At 38.7% G+C, this 22569-nt stretch overlaps 1 protein-coding gene across 2 annotated transcripts in view; it reads right to left on the bottom strand.

Annotated features, from left to right (window-relative positions):
- The window catches only part of LOC146437573 (connector enhancer of kinase suppressor of ras 2-like), a 163905-nt gene that overhangs the window by 53277 nt on the left and 88059 nt on the right, over nt 1-22569 (bottom strand). For both annotated transcript variants that reach the window (XM_085060690.1, XM_085060691.1), the window contains 4 exons: nt 19969-20088; nt 11227-11286; nt 8038-8106; nt 3-149 (listed from right to left, as the gene is read on the bottom strand). In XM_085060690.1, coding sequence (XP_084916816.1) covers nt 3-149; nt 8038-8106; nt 11227-11286; nt 19969-20088 — 396 coding nt within the window. The remainder of the gene's footprint in view (nt 1-2; nt 150-8037; nt 8107-11226; nt 11287-19968; nt 20089-22569) is intronic.

The following is a 22569-nucleotide window of genomic DNA, read 5'->3' as shown; positions in this document are numbered from 1 at the left end:
ACCTGCAGGGCAAGAGGTTTCCACCTCACATTCTTCAGCAGGGCAGGAGCAGACACCAGGGTATTCTGAGGACGTTTTTTCAAGGTTAAAATCACTCCATTTGGGTCTTCCCACAGTGCATTTACTAGGTTCTTTAACTGCCAGCCAACCTGAGGAAAAATGCCATAATTGAATGTTGAAAGCTTTCCACTGAACTTGAAGTGTGAAGGAAATCTTCTGTTAACCAACCAGGTCTGTTACAACCTGCTCCTTGCAAACATGAGCAGTTTTTATAAACTCTGGTGGACTGAAATGATGCTGCTGAAGCTGGACTTTTATTTTTTTACTTTAGCTATATTTCTGAACAAAATAAGGCAGGAATGAACACTATTGCCCTTTCAATAACTTGTGAGATCACTGAACATTTTAAATCAAAAGATGAGGTCCTACAAGTCATGGAAGATTTTTCAATCTGGCTCTTGGATTGCAATTATTTTTTGGGCTTTTCTTTTCCCTCTGCCTTTTCTTTCCCAACCAAGGGTAGATTTTTAGGTGAAGGGAAAATAATAAAGACAATCTCCAAGAGATTTGAATTAAAATCCTTGTCTAAGGGCTGAGAAGAAGTTGGGATACAGACTGTAAGGTTCCAAGTTTTCTCCACAGTGGGACAAAGCCAGGATCCAACTGTGAACATCCACCTTGGACAGAACTGCAATGTCTGTTGGAATTCCAAAAAAGGAATTTAATAACTTTTTAAAGTTCTATTCTATTTTTAGTGCTGCTGTTTTATTGAAAACTTCCTAAAAATGCACTGAAACAATTTCCAGTAGTAATTGTAAATGGGTCTCATCCAAACAAGTGCAAGGATGTCAACTTGCAGCCCAAAAAACTCTTCCAGTTTGGGCTGTGTTTATAAAAGGACAGATGCCTTTTTTTTTCTTTTACTCAGTTCTAGAAATCAAATGGAACCCTTTTTGATTTTTACAGATTGATGTCATTTTCAGATTGCGAAATCCTTAGAGTTCCGTGAGCTCCTTTTAGAAAAGAGTGATAAATAATTAAGTTAAGGATAAATTATTCCAATGAGAACCTTAATGGCAAAACCATTAAATACCAAGATCTATCAGAGAACAGTCTGCAGTCATTACTACTGGGTGATGATAAAATGCTCTCAGGAATTTGGACAAGTTATTATAAATTGTATTACTAAAAATATCCTTGAAAAAAGAGAAGCCATTACAGTGGATTAAAAATCTGAGTTGAAAACCAGACCTTGAGACAGATTTTGACATTTACTCCTAAAGAATCAGTCTTTAAAGCAATTACTAACTCCTAGCTCTGGTTAGATGCATTCACCAGAAGGGTATTTTGCATCTTTAAGATTTTAACACATAAAGTCAATCAGATTCTACAAAATGGGTTAAGATATTTCAGCAAGGAAAGGTTACATTAAAATTAAGCTAATGAAATAAAAGACTAATGTGATACTTTTTATTTTCCTCTGTAAATGCAAATGGATGCTAATTTAGATGCTAAAGGTGGAAGAAACCCAGAAGAATGCAAAAGAATTCACTCAGAATGGTCAGAGACATGCAAACATTTAAAATTTTGGTGGGTTACAGTTGGGAGTGCCATTTTCAGTAAGTTTTATTTGTTTTCACATCCTCAGTGTGGAGAGAAGAGATCCAGGGGAAAAAACCCACTTGTAGACTACTGTCTAGATTAAAGGATTTCTTCATTTTCTCATAGAAACTATGCAGTGAAAAACTGAGAATATAGCAACTTTAAGAATTATAGATTTAAAAAAAAATCCTTACAATAATAAATTTCTTTACCAGAAAATTCCACAATACTGTAATTTTGTATACCTAAACCTGAAAATTTGGGGCTGGGATTGCTTAACTAATATGTTCAGAACAACATGAAAAACAGAACTCAGTTTCACTAACAGCAAATTAGAGTTTTTTTAGTTCTCCAATAGCTTCTTTAGACTCTCCCCATCACGACTTTGCTCCTTCTCATTCAGAAGATCTGGCTTTGCATGAATGGGATTTGGAATGCATCCTACCAGCAGAAGGGATTTCAGCATTGTTATAAATCCAAACCCTCTTCCTGCTGGAAAAGCACCTTTTCTCCCTTTTTAAAATAAAACCTACCTGCCTGGGGATGACTCACTGCAGATCTGTGGGAAAAATTAATACACAAAACTCCTAAAGTTAGAGATGCACAAAAAAACCCCAACCCAGCGCATTTTTGGGTGTCTGCAGAGGCATTAAGTGCCTGATATATTTGTCTATCAAAAGGAAGTGGGAAAACAGCTGAACTGTTGAACAGGGTGGTGTTTATCAGAGGATTCCAGAGCTCCAAACCCCCACAGCAGTTAGTCACCTCCCTGCCAATTTCTTCCAAACACATCATACATATTTGTTATGGTAGGAATTCACAAGTAAAATTTATCTCAGACAGTGGAACTGGGAGTGCACAGGGGAGAGAGGCATCTGTTCCTTTCTCTGCTTTCCCTGAAAATTCTGGGGACAAAGCAGGAATGGGGTTCCTCAGCTCCTTCACTGCCTCACCAAACCCTATCAGAACTCTGAAAAATGGAAAAGTTTTAAGAACTGCAGAACCACCAAGTGCAGCTCACAGAAGGAAAGCAGCTTAGACCTTAATTTGCTTTGTGCCTGTTGTGTTCACTGCATCACCTGCCAGCCTTGCTGCTACCTGGGCTGGAGAGGCAGAGCAATAACTAACAAGAATTTAAACGTTCCCTTGTCAGGCATTTGGTCTGGAAATCACTTGTGCCAAATATTTTCTAAATATTTATATCCCACTATATTGCACACCACCTGAAACAAGTAACTCTGCTCTGACTGCAGTCATCCCTCCCAGGAACCAGGACAGATGTTTCCCCTCGTGACTCTTCAAATACATAAGCAAAGCCATCTGGATATTTACTTGAACCTGCAAAGTTTGACCTCTCTTCATATTTGCATTAAAAAAAAACCAAAAACCCAGCTTGTGTAAACTCAACTTTTTGTTAAGGAAGCAGACTATCATCTTTTCATATTTTAAGTCTGTAATTCACTTTGCCTCATTAGGGAATTAATCAAGGGAGCTGGTTTGATTAACATGGAAATCAGAAATTATTATTAGACAAAACTGTGCTGGAAGATCACAAGACTGTGTTCTGTCACTAAATGGGAAGCTCGTCATTAACACCTGTAGCTGATTCACTCTCATTAATATTCGAGCTGCTCCCTAACAATAATTGATCATGGAAAACCAAATGTTCTCCCATTATCTGACATGGTTATTTTCATTAACTAATGGAGGAACACAGCAAGAATCCAAGAGAAGCAAGATCCACTAGAGGAAGAGAGGCTTTGCTAAGCCTTTCTGAAAGGCAGAATCTGGAGAATCAGTAACATGTGGCACTTTGTTTGGAAACAGAAGGACATCTTTGGGGGAAAGAAGTCGTAATTCTCATGACATCTTTTGTCCTTTTTTTCCCCCTCCTGCTTGCATTTCCCAACACAGAGTGTGCAGAAGCCCAGATGGTGTGACCTGGCACTGCATTTACAGATTTACCTCCACCCCAAATGAGCTCTCATCAGAGCTCACATTTACAATTCAGCAAACATCCACCGAGGGTATTAATTCAATGACTGTCTTCATACAAATAAATTAGTGCTGAAATGATTTCATTGTGCCAGGCTCTTGACACACCGAATTTCAAGCATGTCATTTGACAATGAGCAGCATGAAAGGGCGTTGGGCTGCTGATTGTGTATTTAGAATCACAGGATATTTGGGGTCAAAAGAGCCATTTATAGGTCACTTAGTCCTGCAAGGAGCAGGGACATTGTCAAGTGGATTGGGTTGCTCCAAGCCCTGTCCAGCCTGGTCTTGGACACTTCCAGGGATCCAGGGGCACCACAGCTTCTCTGGGCACCCTGTGCCTGTGTTTCATTGTAAAAGAATTTCTGTCATATATCCGGTCCAAATCTCACCTCTCCCAGTATAAAGTCATTGCCCCTTTGCATCAGGCCTTCCTAAAAGTTCTGTCCCCATCTCTCTTGCATGCCCTTGAAAGCACAGGATCCACCATTCTAAAGAACACCTTCCCCAAGTGTGAAAATGCAGCTACTTTAGTTAAAAGCAGCAGCTGTTTAAAGAGAATATAAGAAACACGTAACACACCAGATTTATTACAGATATTTCTGTGGCCTCTTGCCCTGGCACAGCATTGTTTTATGCCTTAAGGAGTTGTTTCTCTTTCTGGTCTTTATTGCCTCTGTCTGTGAAGAAAGAGGAATTCTGTCTCAGACCCAGCTGGCTGAGCTAACCAAACCGAAATCCTTAAATAATTTCTCTTCCTATGAGACAGGTGACACATTTTCCTTTTTATCCATTACATTTTTTTAAAGCTCATATCGAACTTAACACCTTTTATGGCTGCAAATGACCTGCAGATCCCACAGTATTTCAGACAAGATATTACTAATGTCAAGACAATGGTACCCAAACTCAATTTCTCCTGGAAACCTGCTCCTGATTAATTCCAAGTTCATCTTTGCCATTTTCAGTCCCATCAGCTCTGTGGTGCTCCGTTGGTTTGGGATTAATTACTACATTCTGACTCCTGGACTCCTGCCAGCTGCTCCTGAGTAACATCGAGCTTTCAACAGGAATTACTAAAAGCCTTATTATTGCTCTCTGTCCTATGAAATAACCTTCAAATCATAACCCTCACAAAAAGAAAAAAAAAAAAGAACAGAAGACAGAAAAAGTCAATTTTCCCTTGTTTACAAGTCATGTCTCTATGAAGAAGTAGATCAAATATTTTCCAGTTGGTCAGGTGGATTAATCAGTATTTGTTTGATCTTTAATATTTTCATTGTCTGAAAAACCATCAAAATGGAACATTAACACAATTTAGGTTTCATAAATTTATGCTGAAAAAAAATTACAATACTAAATTTGCCATTTCAACTAAGCAGCAGAAAATACACCACCTAAAGTGTAATTATAAATTTTGCAAACAAAGAAATACTACAGTGACATCTTCAATACTTCTGTATAATTTTATGAGAGAGGAATTAAAAATCTACAAGGTGCTGGCAGAATTGGTGCCTGTTGTTATTGTAGGGAAAAATAAAGAGCTAGGGTGGCAGTAATTTACAATTTTAACTTATTCCTATATTTTCTTTCGCTTTTTTATTAAAATCTTATAAGCAAGAAGAACAAGCAGAAAAGCAAATAATGAAATTGGATCATGATTAAATGATCTTAACAGCCAGTGGTGAATCGCCTGATTTAATTAATTTCTTCCTTAAAGTACCATTATTTTTTCTTTGATCTTTGTAATTGTTTTACAGAGTGGTCCTTGGTTAGAGCAGATTCCATGTGGAAAGGCTTTTATTTCCAACTCCTTCAATTGTTGCATGACAATTTGGGAGCAGCTTTCCTTTAATACTTCCTGAACACTTTCTAACTCCCAACTCCACAGAAAAGCTATGGGAAAAGTAAAATAAAGCTTTCAAAGGTCCCTGGGGAGTTATCCAGCCTGAGCACCCTCTGGGGAGAGAACCTTTTCCTGAAATCCAACCCATCCCTCCCTTGGAACAGCTCCAGCCTTGTAGCCTCATTTTCCCTCTTTCAGCACCACATTCTGCCTTATCCATGAGTGAATCCTTGCCCTGGACAGCTCCATGACTCCCTGGTAGAAAATCAGAGTGTTGCAGCTGGGAATTTAAGGAGGATGCCGAGGAGGGTCATGAATTAGGATGACAAACTGGCAGTGCTGAAATTATCCAGCTTACTAAAAAAAAAACTGATGAGCTAATTTGATTGCATCCTGGAAATACCTAAAAGAGAAACCTGCTCTCCAATTTAATAGATAAAAATATATCAAGATCAAAGGACTGGAAGCTTGTGCCAGACAAATATAGGCTACAAATAAAATTACTTTCTTCCCCCCAGCAACGAGAATAATTAACTACTGGCGCAATTTATTAGAGGTTGTGGAAACATCAATGAAAGTTTTAAAACTCAAATGATCATATTAAATGAGCGAATATGAATTTATCTAGAAAATACATTGGCCTAGTTCAGTCAAAATCAGATTAAATGGTGCTGGTAGTCAGCTATAGGATTGGAATCTGTTAAAAGGGATCCATATTTGCTGTGCTCAGGGAAGCATTTCCACCAGTGGCAGCTCAAAACAACACTCACTAAATGTCTTCAGAACAGGTTTTTTCAAACACATTGTGTTAAAGGGGATTTATATTCGATAAAATATAAAATATTGATACCAAAATGCTATGGAAACATCAATCTTAAAACAAATGTCTCGATTAGGATAAGCAAGATGAAATCTCCTCTGGAAAACCTGTAAGAACACCAGAGAAATGCAAGTTCTCTGACCCTCCAGTCATTAATTCCAAATGGGTTACACCCCTTTTTATGAGCTGGTCGTGCTAATATTAAAATATTGATTGTGTGGAAATTTAATGAGCTGTTGCCTTTGAATTATTCCAGTCCACTAATGGAAATAATGTTAATTATAAACAAAATATGGATCAGCATAATGTGATAACTTGGTGAAGAAGGAGCACAGCTAAGTGTAGTTTGCAGCAAGGAGTGCCAGAAATCCCTCAAAGGACACACTTGAAGATCTAAGGGGTATTTAAAATATTAAAATTTCTAATCCATGAGGGGGAGAGAGCTGGCCATGCACCTCTGAAACATCCAAATATTCATTATCACTGCCTGATTTTCCAAACTGAAGACATAATGAGACTTCCTCAGCCATTTCAAAGGGAGAATAAGTTTCTGAAACAAACAGTGCCATATCTCTCTGACAGTACCTTGTCAGAAACTTCAGAATGAATAATTAATATATGATGGGGGATTTTATTTAGAAAAAAGTATTTTCTGGCACTTGACTCAGCTGCTGGTCCTGTGCCCTCAGGTGGAAAGGGATTACAAGTATCAACCACCTTGAGCCTGTTGGAATAAAAGACATGGGAAGAGCTCCTAAAAAAAGTCAATTCTTGAGCAGCTGAATGGGGAGATTTCACCTATGGGAGTAAAGATTAAATCAAATCTGTCACTTGAAGAGTGTGTTTGATGGAGAAAGCCAGTCTAATACATATTTCAACTTGTAACTATGACAACTCTCTAATACAGATAAGAGCTGTGTGTTGCATTAACATTTAAAGTGTAAATGAATAAGTTATACTTCTTTTCAAGAGAAAATATTTGCTCTCTAATCATAAGATTTTAATAGCCAGACTTTCATATTTCCACTTCACACAAGTGACAGACAGAAAGAGATTTCTTAATTTTGCAGCTGCTGGGTCTGGAGATGGGGTTCACCAGGACAAAGGGAAATAGCTAAATTAGAAGTTTCTCAGGAAGTTATCATTGTCCTTGTCACTACTGATGCCTAAATAATAAATACCAGGGCTCCCTTCACCTGTAGCTGCAGCAACACTGGAGCTATTTAAATTATATTTAAATTATATACTACAATACTGAGATCCAGCATCCACTTCTGCATCATGTGCTTATGGGAATTTTAAAAACAAATCTCCCTCCAAGAACTCACAAACCCCAAACCTGACAGATTTCTATCAACACTTTAATAATTTTTATAGCTTCCCCCCAACAGATTTGGAATACATGGCTGTTACAGCACTTCTGCATTATTAATCTGGATCCTGCATTAAACAGAATGCAAAATTCTGTTCAAGAGGAAAAGTTAAACCAGCTGGCAAGTGCATAATGAGAAGTCTAAGAACTTCAAGGAAATATTCTTGGATCTTCTTATATAAAGAGTATGATGTTGAACAGCAGCTGTGCAAAATGTAAATTTGGCTTAATCCTTCTGGGCTGGTTATGGACTCAATTTGTGCTTTTTCTTATTCAGAATAAAGAGTGGATATGATGCTTTAAAAGCCATAAATAGTGATAATACAGTTGGGTAAAGAATTAGTACCTTTTAACCACCGAGAACAGGCAAAGGCTGCAGCACAGTATTTCCAAAATACTTACCACAGTTTGATGGTTGACCTGGATCACCTCATCACCAGCATGGATTTTCTTACACTGGTCAGCAGGAGACTGAGGACAAGAGAGAAAAATTAACTTTACACAGAGGGTGTGGAGGTGGAAGGAAAGAGTGGGAATTAAAACAATGAATGCTGGAGAAGACAAGAAAGCTGTGCCCAAAGGAGTCTTACTGCTGTCAAATAATGATAATTGGTCATATCCATGAGGAGCAATTTCTTTTCTGATAACATTAAATGAAGAAATCTAGAATTCCACTGGCATTTCTGGCTGGTTGAACTATTCCATTGTGTTTACCTGAGCAGTTATGATCTTTTTGGGAATACCCTGGGTGAATTCACATCATGTGGAATTAAATCTGTTAAATCAACAAACTCTGGGTCAGGGCTGACCAGCCATGGACAGAAATCAGCTCTGAGTCCTGCACAGAGCAGTGGTGCTGCTGAAGTGACTGAAGATACTCTGTACATGCAGGGTATTTGTATCTTCAAATGCAGCTCCAGCACTTCCAAGGCAGAGCTAAATGAGCCATTGGAACCCAGGATGTGGTAATTTATAAATGGGTAATGTCACTGAGGGACTTGCTCTTCGGCAGATTTTATGCACACACACTTTCATACACACTGTTGACAGAATTTTGGGATCCTGGAGCTGAAAAACTCCCTTATCCTCAGTATAGCTTGTTCCAAGCGCATGGAAATGGATTAAAACCCATTGAAGAGTCATTTAAACATGGCCAACTGCTATTTCACAAATAATATTTAGATGCTTGCATGAAATCTTAAATCTGTGAGAGAAACCCACGAGGCACTCAGGAGATGAGCAGTCAGGAGCAGAGAGCTGAGAGTTCAAGGCAATTTCTTTGCATTGTGCTTTGGCTTAGAAAGTGTTCTACTGACACAGAGCTCACCAGCCTGGCAGTCAGGAAGAGATAACCACCAAGAGTGAAAGAGCTGAGACACCACCCTGGAAAATAAATCCCAGAGGAAGCTGGCTGTTGAGCCAGGAGACTGAAAGGTGGGATGTTTTCTAGTTAGATGCAGGATCAGAGAGAGGAGAGGAGAGGGCAGATTGTCCTTTGTCAAAGAGTGCAGAAACTTTCAAAGCAAAATAATCCTCGAGAAACAATTCAAGGTCCCTGCCAATCAAACTGACTCCTAAAAAAGGCAGAGAAGGAGCCACTTGCAGCTCCAGGGAGTGGCTTGGCTCCAATCCTGCTGAAAAACTTGTGCACAGAGAAACAGCTGCTACCAAAACAGAGCTGATTTCCTGGATATCTCTAAAACATAAATTGTTAAACACAATAAACACAGGAGCCAGGTGCCAAATGTGGAGGAAGGATTTATCTGAGCTGCAAGTGATGTGTGGGAGTTTGTGGTCATGACCTTGCTGCAGGCAAGAGCTCCTCAGCTGCACTGCCTTCAACCAAAAATGCCACCCATTCCTGCTGTGGATGGAGGTTAAAAGGATTAAAAACATGAGGTAAACAAACAAAAGGAACAAGGAGAGGAGGAGGCGATACAAGAAAACTCCAAATTGCCACTGACAAGGAAATGACTGCAATTATTTCTGAGTAAAATGCCAAACGGACTCATCTCTGAGGGGCCAAATGGAAACTGCAGTAAACACCACCATTCATGATGTTTAACTTCAGCTGAGGTTACCCAGAAAAGCAAAAGCCTGGCTCTTTCTCTTTTTAGCTCCTTTCCTGGCTTGGATGAGGCTGAGCTAATTAAACACTGGCTCTGAGGTCAATTATCCCTTCAAAAGGAATGAAAAATCAATTTGCTGAAACACCAGAAGTTAAAGGTCTTTGAAGCTGGTTTATCTGCACATGTGATTACACTTGTAGCAAAACCAAAAAAAGCAACTTCTGATGGTGTCGTAGCAAAAAGTTTTGACAGTCAAAATAAAAAAATTAAAATTCTAGCGGCTGGCAATTTAGTAACTCCTCCTGTGAATTTTAGTCGTAAATATATCAATATTTCCCCTACAAACTGCATTATATTTCTGAAATGAATTAGAATTACAGTGAAATGTGGATTAATTACAGCATGAGTAATTCAATCTATGAACATAATCTGTCCAACATAATCAAGATGGATCAGTCATAATTTTCAGGACCCAAGATACACATAAAGCTATTTTTAGGCTTCTAAATGCTGCCAATGGTGACAATATAAGCAAACAAATTTCAACTTTAATTTGCATTAGAATTGTCTCCCCAAATTGTGACATACAAATCATCTGGCTTTCCATGGGTTTGCGCTGACAAAACCCATAGAAACGCTGCTCAATATATAAAAATCAATTCAATATATAAAAATCAATTAAAATCTCCCACATGGAGCTCACCCATATGGGCCAGCAGAGCACTGGCAAACACCAGGCAGGATTTACATCTCCCAGAGCTGGTTTGGTGTTCCTGGGGTGGCAGCAATGCCTAATTCCAATATCAGCTCTATAAAATCTGAACTTGTCATTCGAGCAGCTCTGAGCTGCTGAGCAAACCCCAGCCTGGATGGGAGCAGTGTGACTAAAAGACAAGATGAAAACCAGAAGGGTCTCATCATCAAGTCTGTCACAGTAATTGGATTGCAGCAGTTGAAGGCAATTTAATTTTTTCAGATTTATAATTACGGACTGCGCGTTAAGTAAGGAGGAGGATGTTTAGAAGCTGCGCTGTTGTTCCTGTCACGCTCCTTGCTGTCCCACATCTTGGTGCTGCAGCAGCTCTGGGTGGTTTTGGTTCAGTTTTTTTATTACTTCTGGGTCTACAGTGAAAATTATAATTGATCTCTTCTGTATTTTTACTACAAATGATGGAAAATATAAAATACAATTTACTGCAGATAAAGGAAACCATTTGTGCCAGAGAGGAAATGTGTGTGAGTGTTGTTAGAAAGGTGTATTTGAGGAATTACTGAGTGTAGAGGTTTGAAAATTTAATTTGATTATATTGTTAGTTATTAATAACTTCAACAGAGCTGCTTTTCTATGTCTATTTTCTATGTCTATGTCTATTTTCAAGTATTTACAAAGGTAATAAATATACATTAAAAATTGTTAATAAAAAGTGGCTTGATTTAAAGCAAGCTTACATACTACAAAATGAACTGCAGATACAGAGAAAATAATTGTATGATAAAAGTAATCTACAATAAAGAATCTTACATTTTCAGTTGTTCCTGTGATTACGTGTAGTCCATCATATGTTGATTTGATATACATTCCCTGCAGAAAAAGAGCAAAAAGGGTAATTAATATTTGTAGGAAACAAATACATGACATTTGCATGACAATAAAAACTGTGTTTGCTCCAATCTAAGAACCATAACACTTAAACAGACTGGAAGGAACTGTGGTCAATTAACATTTGCAAGTCTAAGTTTAGCAAATCTATATCAAGAGCACTATAAATAGCAGAGTTTTCTCACCTAATGCTTTTTTTTTATTCTAAAGTTTGTGAACAGAGTTCAACACTGAGCATCAGCACAAAACCTTGTGCCCATTCAGTATTTGAAATATTTAACATGCCCTCTTTTTATTGCAAGTGACATAAAAGAAGGATTGAAACCAAAAGCATGAGCAGGAGTAGTTTTTAAACTCAAATGCCCCATTTTCAAAGAGTTCCTGAATCAGTAAAAACAAAGCCACAGCCTCACTCAGAAAAGACAGGAGCCAGAGCTTGTATTGCCAATTTATGGAGAAAAATGAGCTTAGTGAACTAACAGGAGCTTTGTAATTAATCCATCAAGAGTTCTGCTTCGAGGAGGAGACTGACAAGATGGGGAGAGACAGCAGAGCAGGATCTGTGGAGCTGAGCAAACACAGAGCCCCAAATGTCAGCGAGGCTCAGTGGCTCCTGTGCTTCCCTCTCAGAGCTTCCCCTCTCCCCACACAGCATGGTTATCCATCACCCTCTGAGACCTAATTCATCTAATTGGTACATTGTACTGCCGATTGATTAGTCTTTCAATAATTCTGCATCACCTTGTGCTGTCAACCCCAAAGTTTAGAGTCCCCAGCAATAGCCAAGAATGCTCTGTTCAGAGAAAGCAATTTCCAGATTCCTGAATGCTGATGGAGATCTTCAGGCAAGGTGGGTCACACCAACACCACCTCCCAAAGCCTCAAGAAAAACCCCAAAATTAAAAATCCTACAAAATTAAGGGGATATTGCTCTCCACAACTACCTAAACTGGAAGGTTAGGATGGAGGCAAACTCTCCCTGGGAGTGGGAGGATGGGAAGCAAGAGACACAAGTTGGAACTCTGGTAAGGAGCTTTTTTCAGTTTTACCACAAGGAAGATAAAGCACTGGAACAGGCTGGCAAAGCTGTGGAATCTCTGGCTTGGAGATGATCAGATCTTGACAGGATGAGGCCCTGAGTAACCTCCTCCAGCTGGACCTGTTTGGGTTTTTTCATGAGAAAATGTGGTTTCTATCTTAATGTAAACTAATTCTATTTCAGCAAGTTTTAAATTTATTGAAATCTTAAAAACTGGCTAAACCTGATTGCTGGCTGCTTGCTTAACTCTGTTGCATAGGAAACTCTGATTTACACTTTCCTCCCCATGTTTAGTTGTTCTCTTAAATCAGACTGCTTTTAAACTACTTCATTTGTGAAAAACCAAAGATGTCCACATTAAATCTTGCAAGTCTTGAGATCAGTTTCATAAAATGGGATTAGCTGGAGGAAAAGCTGCTGGTGGGCCTTTGAGTATTTCCATCTTTAGTGGTGTTTAATTCTATCAGTGTTTGCTGTTCTGCTGTCTCCTGGTGCCTTCAGCAGCTGCTGGCAAACATCTGGTTCTCTGTGCCAACCCAAAGACACAGACAGGAGCTCTGCATCCTGAAAAAGGGAATTTCTCATGGAGGAGGGGATGTTGAGTCTCCATTAAAAATCCCAAATAGAAGTTTTGTGCCTCTAGGGTGAGTTGTGCTGGATTTCCACGGTGAACTTTTCACCAGAATGTTACACAACATTCCAGCCCCACAGGATGCTGCTCTTTTAGCACTTGGTGAACTTCAGGAACACATTTCCAGCCACACTTTGGATATCAGATTGAATATCACAGTTCTAACATCTCACTCCCTCTGATGACATTCATTCCCTGCTCAACAAACAAGATCTTCAAGGCCAAAAGAGGACAGAGTGCTAAACTTTTCACCAAATTTTACCACTTACTTCTTCCTGAAGGTCTCAGGCTCTTGTTAATCTCTGTGCATTTTTGGAAAAAAAATCAAATTATAATTTTGTCTCCTAACTGATGCCATCGGAGGGACAAAACCTGACTAATCACATAGAATTACCCTGCATTTTGCTATCTGCTCTTTCATCTAAGCTATTGAAATTTAAGAATATATATATATAAAACCTATTTTAGTGAATGACTCATAGCCTTCAAATTATCTTATGCAGAGCTTTCATCTTCATTTTCACAAAGGAAAAATAATGAGCTTGTTTCTTGTTGACCATTACAGGAGTAGAGTATCCCCTTGACATATCTGTAACCTGAAAGGCTTGAAAGATTATTCTATGTTAAAAAAATACATTAGGTTGCTATAATTTCTACCTCATGTGGTTCATAATTCAAATTATTTAATATAAAATTGATATATTTTAAACATATACATTTTGTCTTTCAAAAGTTTAATTTGCTCATATATGTATGTACACAAAATAGTTTATGGATATAAATGGAAAACATTAAGGGGCTCACTTTCATCAAACTTCGAGTGAAAAATTAAAATTCTCTGTTCTGGTTTATAAGAAATAGCTAAAACTGATTTTTTTTTTTTTTTTCATTTTAAAGGCTGTTAATTCTGTGGCCCCTGAAAAAGCACACTGATATTCAGTCTAAATTAGGCAAAACATTTGGACCTTTCTGTCAATTTAAGGGGTTGTTGGCTATCTCTATGTCCATCATGGTTCCATTTCACCCATGGAAACATTTTTATGGTTAATAAGCTTAAGAAAAATGAAAATCCATTTGAAAAAGTTTTGGTTTTGCTGCTCTGCAAACTCAGGGATGTCCATTCTTGTCCAACCAGGGCTTTCCTACAGTATCCTTCCCAATCCCAAACTTTCCATCCAAGTCACTCAATTCCTAGTCTTCCTTCTGTTCCCTCACTGGGCTGTTTTCTGCCCTTAAAAGCAAAATATCACTGGAGTCCTTTTCCAAAATGATTAATCTCCTCCTTTTTTTTTTTTTCAAGAATGGGTTTTTAATTTCTCTAGTTTCTTCCTGAATGTCAACAATGACCTCAGAGACAAAATAACAGAGCTGTGCCCATTATCTCGAGATAAGGCAAGAGCCAAAGGTTCTCAGGCTGTGAAGATGGCTCAGGCTGGTCAACATTTAGAAATAAATGTTAATAACTTAAATGAGTGATGTGTCAGACATGAAACTCTGAAGAATGACACTGATCTATGCTGGAGAAGAAGGAAATGTTTCTCAGGCATTCTATCAAGAACCTGACTGAGTTACTCAGTCACTGTCCCCTGGTGACAAAGTGAATTAAAGGTTTTTAATTAAAATCTGACCTTTGAAAACATATGGGAAGGCATCAGCCATTTAAAATCCCATTTTGAAGAGACTTTCCCCCAGAAAACAGCATTTCCAGTTGTCAGGGGAGTTTCCTTGAAAATTTTCTTGCGCCGTCGTCTGGTTAATTAACCAGGATGTAATGACAGCAGTGTGTTTTCAAGTGTCAACAATTATTCCAGCCCAAGAAGCAGTGACAGCAAAGATGCAGATTTGTAATGCCACAAACGACCAGGGAAGCTGTTACACTCCTTGATCTTTTGCCCCAGACATAAAAAATGGTTCTTTAATCCTGTTTCAACTATCAAAGTTACACAGATGCATTTAAACAAATGCCATGGTAGTACTTTAAGGTGACTGAAAGAGTTTTTTGTTTAAATTTTATCTCACTGAAAAGTCCTTCTCAAAAATATTCTGTCCTGCCTTATGTGTTGCAGTCCTTTGCCCAAGTTTAAACACCTCTGCTTTCCTTCCTGCAAGACAATTTCCACTTCTCAAAATATGTATGACTAGCAATTTTTTTATTCTTCTGTATCAGCAGAGTTTGCTTTGTTTTGGCTTTTAGGCTATGAGAACCTTTACATGTCAAGCATGATGGAAATTTGTCAGGTTTCTGTAAGCCTTTAAAAAGAATTGTAAATAATTAGATGAACACCCTGACAGTTTGAGGCCAGGCATATTCCCACAAAAAAAGCTGCCTTCATATTCTACTTTTTCTTCTTGCCATCCTTGCAATTCCTTTCTTGTGGAAATGGGAAAGATTGGCTTCTGTTACCTTAAAATACAAATACCACAACAAGAGAAGCACTATTTGAAAGGATAGCTGTACATTGGATAGATGAATAATCCTTAATAAAGAAGGTCTGTGCATCTGACAGCTTGGCTGTTCATTCAGCTTTTTTGGTTTTCCAGCATTACACAGCTGGTTTCATAAAAATTTTTATTCCCACAATCTTTGCTTTCCCTAAATCCTTAGAATGAAACAGGAAAAGTTCCCTCTGCAGAAAAATTAGGAAAGCTGTGGGTATTAGCAGTGTACATCTAATTAAGGTGTGTCAGATTACACTGTTTCTACCAGCAGTGGGAAACTCAGACATGAGAGAAAAGGAGCTAAAAAAGGGACAGTAAGAGGAATAAAAGTGCTCTTTTATTCCAGAAGGAAAGAAGCAAAACATTCCTCAGAATCAGAAGATACAAACCCGAACAACAAAACCTCAACTGCCTCCCTGTTTAGAATCTCCTGCTTAAGAGGAATCATTAATCTCATCAAATAAGATTAAAGCTGCATGTTACACTGAAGTATCTCTAAATATATGGGCTGGACATCAAGTTCAGAAGATTAAAAAAAAAAAAAAAAAGTTGAGTCTGAAATAATACTGGCAGTAATAATCTCCCACTATGGACAATCCCTGATCATCCAAGAGCAGGAGGGGGAAGAAAAAACCCCAAACCTCAAAATCCATTCTATGATCCCATTCTGTATCCATATCCACCATTCCCAGTAAAATTCTGACTGTTTATCTGACAGCAAAGCTGCTCCAAAGCTGCTCTGGGCACAGAATAGGTAAATCTTGGCAAGGCTCTCCCACCCTTCATCCCCAAGGATTTAGCAGCAAACTCAGGAACTGCCAACAGGAACCCAAACTCCTGGTTTATTGTGGATCCATCAAGACAAAAATTTTAAAGTGGGGAGGCAATTTTCTTAAATCATGAAGTTATTTTATTCTATTCTATTTCATGAAAATTTATGTGTGCATCTTCTGTCAGAGCTAACGGTGATTCTCACAATTTAATACTTTTTTAGTACAAGAATTTATTTGAAGTTTTTCAAATTGATTGTTTGAAACAAAGCTTTGCCTTCCAGACATCTTGTTCATGCTGATTATGCTGTGCACTTCAGATATAAATGATTTTACCATACCCACTACTACCATTCAGGAGAAAAAGTGCTTTATAATCCTTGAAGTTACTTCCAAATGAAATAGAAAATATATGGAAGACGTTTCATGATGAAAAATCAGTGGCAAAATAGGGAAAAGGAGAAACCAATTTGACAGGTGAAGCTGGGGAAGGAAAGGAAAGAGAGAGGAAAAAACCCAATATATATCTGAAGGCCAAGAAATGCCTGCAGAGATCAGGATGCAGAGTCCCCAGGACTTGGAGAGGAACCCAAACCATGTGTTCCCCAAGCAAATCCCTTTGTCCAGCAAAGTGCCCTGAAAGCACAGCCCAGAGTGTGTCCTGAGAAACCTTGGGATAAAGCTGCTTTTTAATAAAGCTGGTGGTAAAAGAAGGTATTTTAGAGAGGGGAAAAACAAAGGATGACTACAGAGCTCATAAAAGCACAGATGGAAAGTTAGAAAATGCTAGAAGTGAAGATGCACATTGCAAAGACTTAGAGTCCCTTTGTGAAAATGCTTTATGATCCAGAATTTATTTACACAATTAAACACACAGACACTGCCCTGCAGGAGTTCTGACTCCGTGCAGTAACTGCGTGGACTTGGACCTGGAAATTAATTCCGTTTATGTGTGAGCTTATGCAATGTCAATAGGATTCCTGGCTCGTTTGGGGAGGAAATTAGAAGGAACATAATAAAAAAATGTTGAAAATGGAGTTTTGAAAATAAGGAAAGACTCATAATTTAGTCAGCTGAATATCATTCCAGATAACTGAATTCTTTCATAAATCTGAGTAATTTAAAACTCATTTTTCACCACTGGAAAATAATTGTGTTTGTTTTCTAGGTGCCAACCCTGGATGAACCCTGTTCTCGCTTAAACCCAAGAGACACCCTGTTTTAAATTTATGCTGTAAAGGTAACAAATGTTCTGAAAAACTGTACAGTAAGCTGCTTTTAAAAAACACATTTTTGGTGATTTTGACACCAACTGCTGTGCATTAGGTTCCTACCTATAAAACTAAAATTACAGTATCCTTTTCACAAGTGTGTTGTGAGGATGAATTAATTAGTGCCTGTGAAGCACTCAGAGAGGCCATATAAAAAATAAATAAAACAACTCACGAGGAAATTAGTAACTCCAGGGACTGCAGAGCTTAGCTGAAGTGTGGTAAATCAGGCCTCAACCCCTACACTGAATGATAAGGATAAAAATGGAGCTCTGAATACTTTCCATTCAGTGAATAGTGCTCATTTTTCTCTTGAATGGAGCAGATATCCTGTGGAAAAAATCTGCTATACAATCATGAGAAAGCCATTTGTAATTCATTACTCTGTTCTATATTTGATTCTGATTAATGTTTTCTTTTCCTTTTCACATGATTTTTCTTTTATTCCCATTTATAGTCCTTTTTCATATTTTCTTCCAAACAGAGCACAGTGTCAGCAAAATTGATTACAAGGAACTTTCCAACCTCACACGTTACTGCGCCTTCACAATTAGCCACAGAAAACTCACTCATTCACTGTGATTTCACTTCATCTAAGGGAAAAAGGGGGAAAAAAGGAAGAAGGAAAAACTGTCAGGGAATTTTGATTGCTGCATTTGTCTCATGTCCTCTGTCAGGAGGACTTGCTGCTCTTTTGGTGGCTCTTAGCTCATGGGCACAATGTGGATGGAGAACCTCCTGGGGTCCATCCCTAGGATGAACATCCTTCCATCCAGCCAGGACCATTCCAGCACATTCCTACCTGCCTGAAGTTCTGCTGGAAAAAAGGGGAATGTGAGCCACATGGCAGCCCTCAGCATCTCAGCCAACAACTCTCACCTTGGCCACTCAAGAGGTTAAATCATCCTCCAACCCTTTCTGGGCAGTTCCTGCCCAGAACTCCTGACAGACACCTGCCTCAGGCTGCACCCCATGAAATCCTATTTTCCCACAGGACATGCTATTTCTGGAGCAGATTCCACCCCTCCTGTCCTCCACCAGTCTCCCTCTGTCCTACATCCAGAGCCATCCCTGCATGGGAAGCACCAGCAGCACCAAACCCTGAGCTCTGCTCATTGTGCTCCATCATCTCCCAGGAAAACACAGCTCTGTGTTCACCTTCTCTCCAGCACTGCTAATGAACTCTCCCCTAATTAGACCAGCAGAAACACATCCCATTTCTGCACAGAAAGGAAAGCTGGCCTGCAGGGTGTACTAAGCTTAATGCAAGTCAAAAGCCCTGGGACATTCAGAGCAGATCTCCTGCAAATGTCCTGACCTGTATTTCCTGGGTTCCCTGAGCTAACCCAGAAATCAGAGCTGGAGGGGAAACTGGGCCATAAAGGGAACACGTTTGGCCATAAGGATGCAGCAGCACAGCGAGGAAATTGTCTCTGTGCTCAGGATTACATACTGGGCTGAGCATCTGCGATGCCACGGAATTAAAATTCAATGTGGTTTATGCTGTGGTAATGTTCTTTGTTGACTAAATCAGCCTAAGAATAAAGTAAACTTGTGCAGTCACACAACACCCCCTCATGTTATTAAAATATGTCATTCTCAGATTAATATGCATACCTCAGAGTAATTATGCCCTTGTAACTCTGACAGGATTTGCATATGACGTTCATTGCTATTCAATGTCAGAACAAAGAGGAAGATGTTGAAATAACACAAAGTGTCTGAGCTAACAGAAATGTAAAATCTGTACATCACGCTGAATTACAAACAGGAAATGTGTCACAAGGTGTAGAGTGACACTCAAATGGACTTTGGTTTGTCAGTTTTGGGATTTTCTGTGGATAAACCTCATGGCTGCCAATTTCACTCCCCAGTTCCCCTTTTTTCCCTCCTCCGACTTCTTGCTTCAACCCAGAAGCAACATTCCTGAATTACTCTTCTTGTAGGGGAAAAAAAAAAAAAAAAAAAAAAAGAAGGAAGGAGGCCAGAGCCATCTGACCAGGCTGCTCAGTGAGCAACAATTTACTAATAAAAAGGATTTATTTTGTTCCTGGGATGCTACTTCTGAAAGTTTTATTTGAACTGATAGTTAGGGAGCCATATAATTACATTGATGCAAGCCCAAGACACAGACCTTCCACTAATCATTTTGAAAGCACATTAATGACATCAGTTAATTCTATTTGCATGTGTTTGCATTTGGGGTTATTTCAGTACATTCCAAAAACTGCAATATGGCTATCAAAGGATCACAGTTTTAGCTGTTCATGCAGTTACATGTGAAGCCCTAGGTAAAACAGGTTTTAATTTAAAAAACCCCAAACCAATCCCTTTATTTAGATAAATGTCAATTAAACCACCCTCAGAAATCGATTCAGCTTGGCAAAAATATTAGGACACTGCATGAAAATATGTTTTGATTTCTTGACAAATTCAAAAACCAAATCACCCTAAAGCTCTAAGGCTCATTCTCTGCATTCTAAGAGTGAAACTTTGAACTGCTTTGCTACTTACCAACCCCTCACTGGGCATGATGCTGGTGAGATGAACAACCTCGAGATGTGCTGACTGGGAGACCAGAGAGTCAGAGGAGAGGGAAATGATGTGGTCACAAATCCCAGACAGGGTTTTGCACTGCAGAGAAAAAACAAGTCATTATTGAACTGAAACTACAAGTGGAGGAGTTCTTATTCTAAGAACTAACCAAGAATAAAGAGATGATTTTAATTCTTAGCAGTGTAAAAACTGCAGGTGTGTGAAAGTCAAGGACTAGTGGTTAAGAGAGCAGAAAATATCCATAAATGTCAAGAAAATTTACATGTATGTAGAGTTCTGCTGAAGAAGAATATCTGTATTTCCAAACTATCTTTTCCACTCCAACTGTGTGCACTTTCAAAACAAAACAACAAACCCAATGAATTGCATCCTTGTGATTATAAATACAATAGAAGCTGAGTGAAATAAGTAAAAATAAATGTCTTATGCAACTGAATAACCTATTTTGGCTCCCAAATGATGACATCACCCCTACCAACTGTGATAATTAGGTGAATTCTGCTCCACAACTTGGAAAATTTCCTTTGTTAAAAATTACACTGGCAGAGAAGTGCCTTAGTTAACCCATTTCCTGCAGTAAAATTCTTATGCATCTTTGAACACATCCTTGAACTGATATTCCACATCACCACAGCTATGCAATAATTTTGTTATCCTGCCTTCCAGCTAAAGATCTCAAAATCCTGATGCAAATCCACAGAAACACCTTCAGAGCAGCAGCCCCACTGCATGGACAGCAGCAGAGTGTCTGACAGGTTAAACCCATTTGCCAAAACATAGTTTGTGTGTCACAAAGGAGCTGAGCTGAGCTCTCAGAGAACATTTTTGTGGAAAGATTTATTCCCAGGTTTCTGTGTGTTGCTTAAAGCACTCCTTCAAAAAGCCCATGCCTAAAAATATTTGAGGCTGATGTGAAATATTCATTTAGCTGAATTTCAGGATGGGTTTCCGGTCGAGGCTGTGCTGTGTGCGTCTATTTTCCTTTGGGGACTATCCTCTCATTTTTCCTAATTATAGCAAATTCCAGTGAAATCCCTTCAGGGAAGTTTTGTTTCAGGCGTTTGCAAAAGCATGAGGCTTCCTAATATCTCATTTGACACTATCCATAGAAGTTAAACAAATAAAGTTGTCACAATGAATAAGTTAACTGCCTGAATTTATAGGTTGTATTTCCATTCACCGTGCAGTTACTCATCTGGAAATCCAAGGACAGCTCTGGAGCCCTGGATGTGGCATCTGTATTTTGTATTCTGTATTTTGTCTCAGCTGCAAGAGCATCTCACTGAGGTGAGTGGGACTGCAGCTCAAGATCACCATCACACAATTATTTCAGGCAGTTCCAGCTCAGGGAGAAAACCTCTAAGCAGAATTTTGGGTCTCATATTCTTCCAGCAGAGGTGGAGAAACTAAAAAATCCCAAGTGTGGTGGGTGCTCCTGTGTGTGAGCTCATGATTTATCCACCTTTTGAACCACTGGCATATCAAGATATCACCAAAATTTCCAACTGAAAAGCTCTCTTATGCCTCAAAATTGGGGGGCATTTGTACAGATTGGATGCAGACTAAACCCCAGAGAGAACACTTCTACTGTCCTGCTTTAACTTCAGAGTTTCTCATGAAAATACTTTTTTCTGCAAAATAAACAGCAAAGAAGTTTTCAATCAAATCAACCTGGTCTGTGGAAGATGTTCCTGCCACAGAATTGTGGCCTAATAGGTGTGTATATATGTATATGTATGTGTATATGTGTATATGTATGTATATATATGTATGTATATACAGATGTATATATAGGTATACATATGTGTATGTAAGTGTGTGTGTATATATATACACATATATATATATTTGTGTGTGTACATATACACTGAAAATCCCAGGAGGTATCAGGTGCTTTTAAAAGTTCTATTCATACCCAGGTTTGCAATAGTAAGCTTTTTTTTTTGTGCTTTTTCTCCCCCTAAAAGTCACTGCACGCTTTCTAAATTTAACAGCACATCAGTGTTTTATGACAGATTTTAATCCCCGCTGGAAGCAGAGTGTGTGCAAAAGGCTTTGAAAAAAAGGGGAAAAAAAGAGTCAGGCACTTGGGTAGAGCTTGTCAAAAGCTTATCTGAACTTGTAAATCCTTTGAGGGTTTCCTTTCACCACAGGCTTTAACTCTATCTCAGTGTCAGTACAGGTTTGCAGCGCTGGTACCAGGAAAATATAAAGTATTTGAACTTAAAGGCCGATATCTAATCAATAATCTTGAATGAGATTCTTCCATCCCCCTTTGTCATCAGATTTTTTTGAGTGCTGGAGGCACAAAATGCTCAGTCTGACAGCCAGTGATGCACCAGCTCTATGGGTGTGATGGCTGGAATTCCACACCAGCAATCCAAGTCGGAATATTAACTATACAGAACACTGTGCAGCTTCTAAAACAACCTGAAACAATAATTATGTATTTATAATTAACTGCAGCTATAACAGAGAGCATCACTGTGGGCAAATTTAACTTTTAGCAACAGATATAATTCGTGAGAAATTATGCGAAAGAGTACTTTATTTTCCTAT

Source organism: Lichenostomus cassidix, chromosome 4A, assembly GCF_008360975.1.
Source record: "Lichenostomus cassidix isolate B80296 chromosome 4A, HeHo_3.0, whole genome shotgun sequence".
Lineage (NCBI taxonomy): Eukaryota > Metazoa > Chordata > Aves > Passeriformes > Meliphagidae > Lichenostomus > Lichenostomus cassidix.
This window is presented reverse-complemented; position numbering and strand designations above follow the sequence as displayed.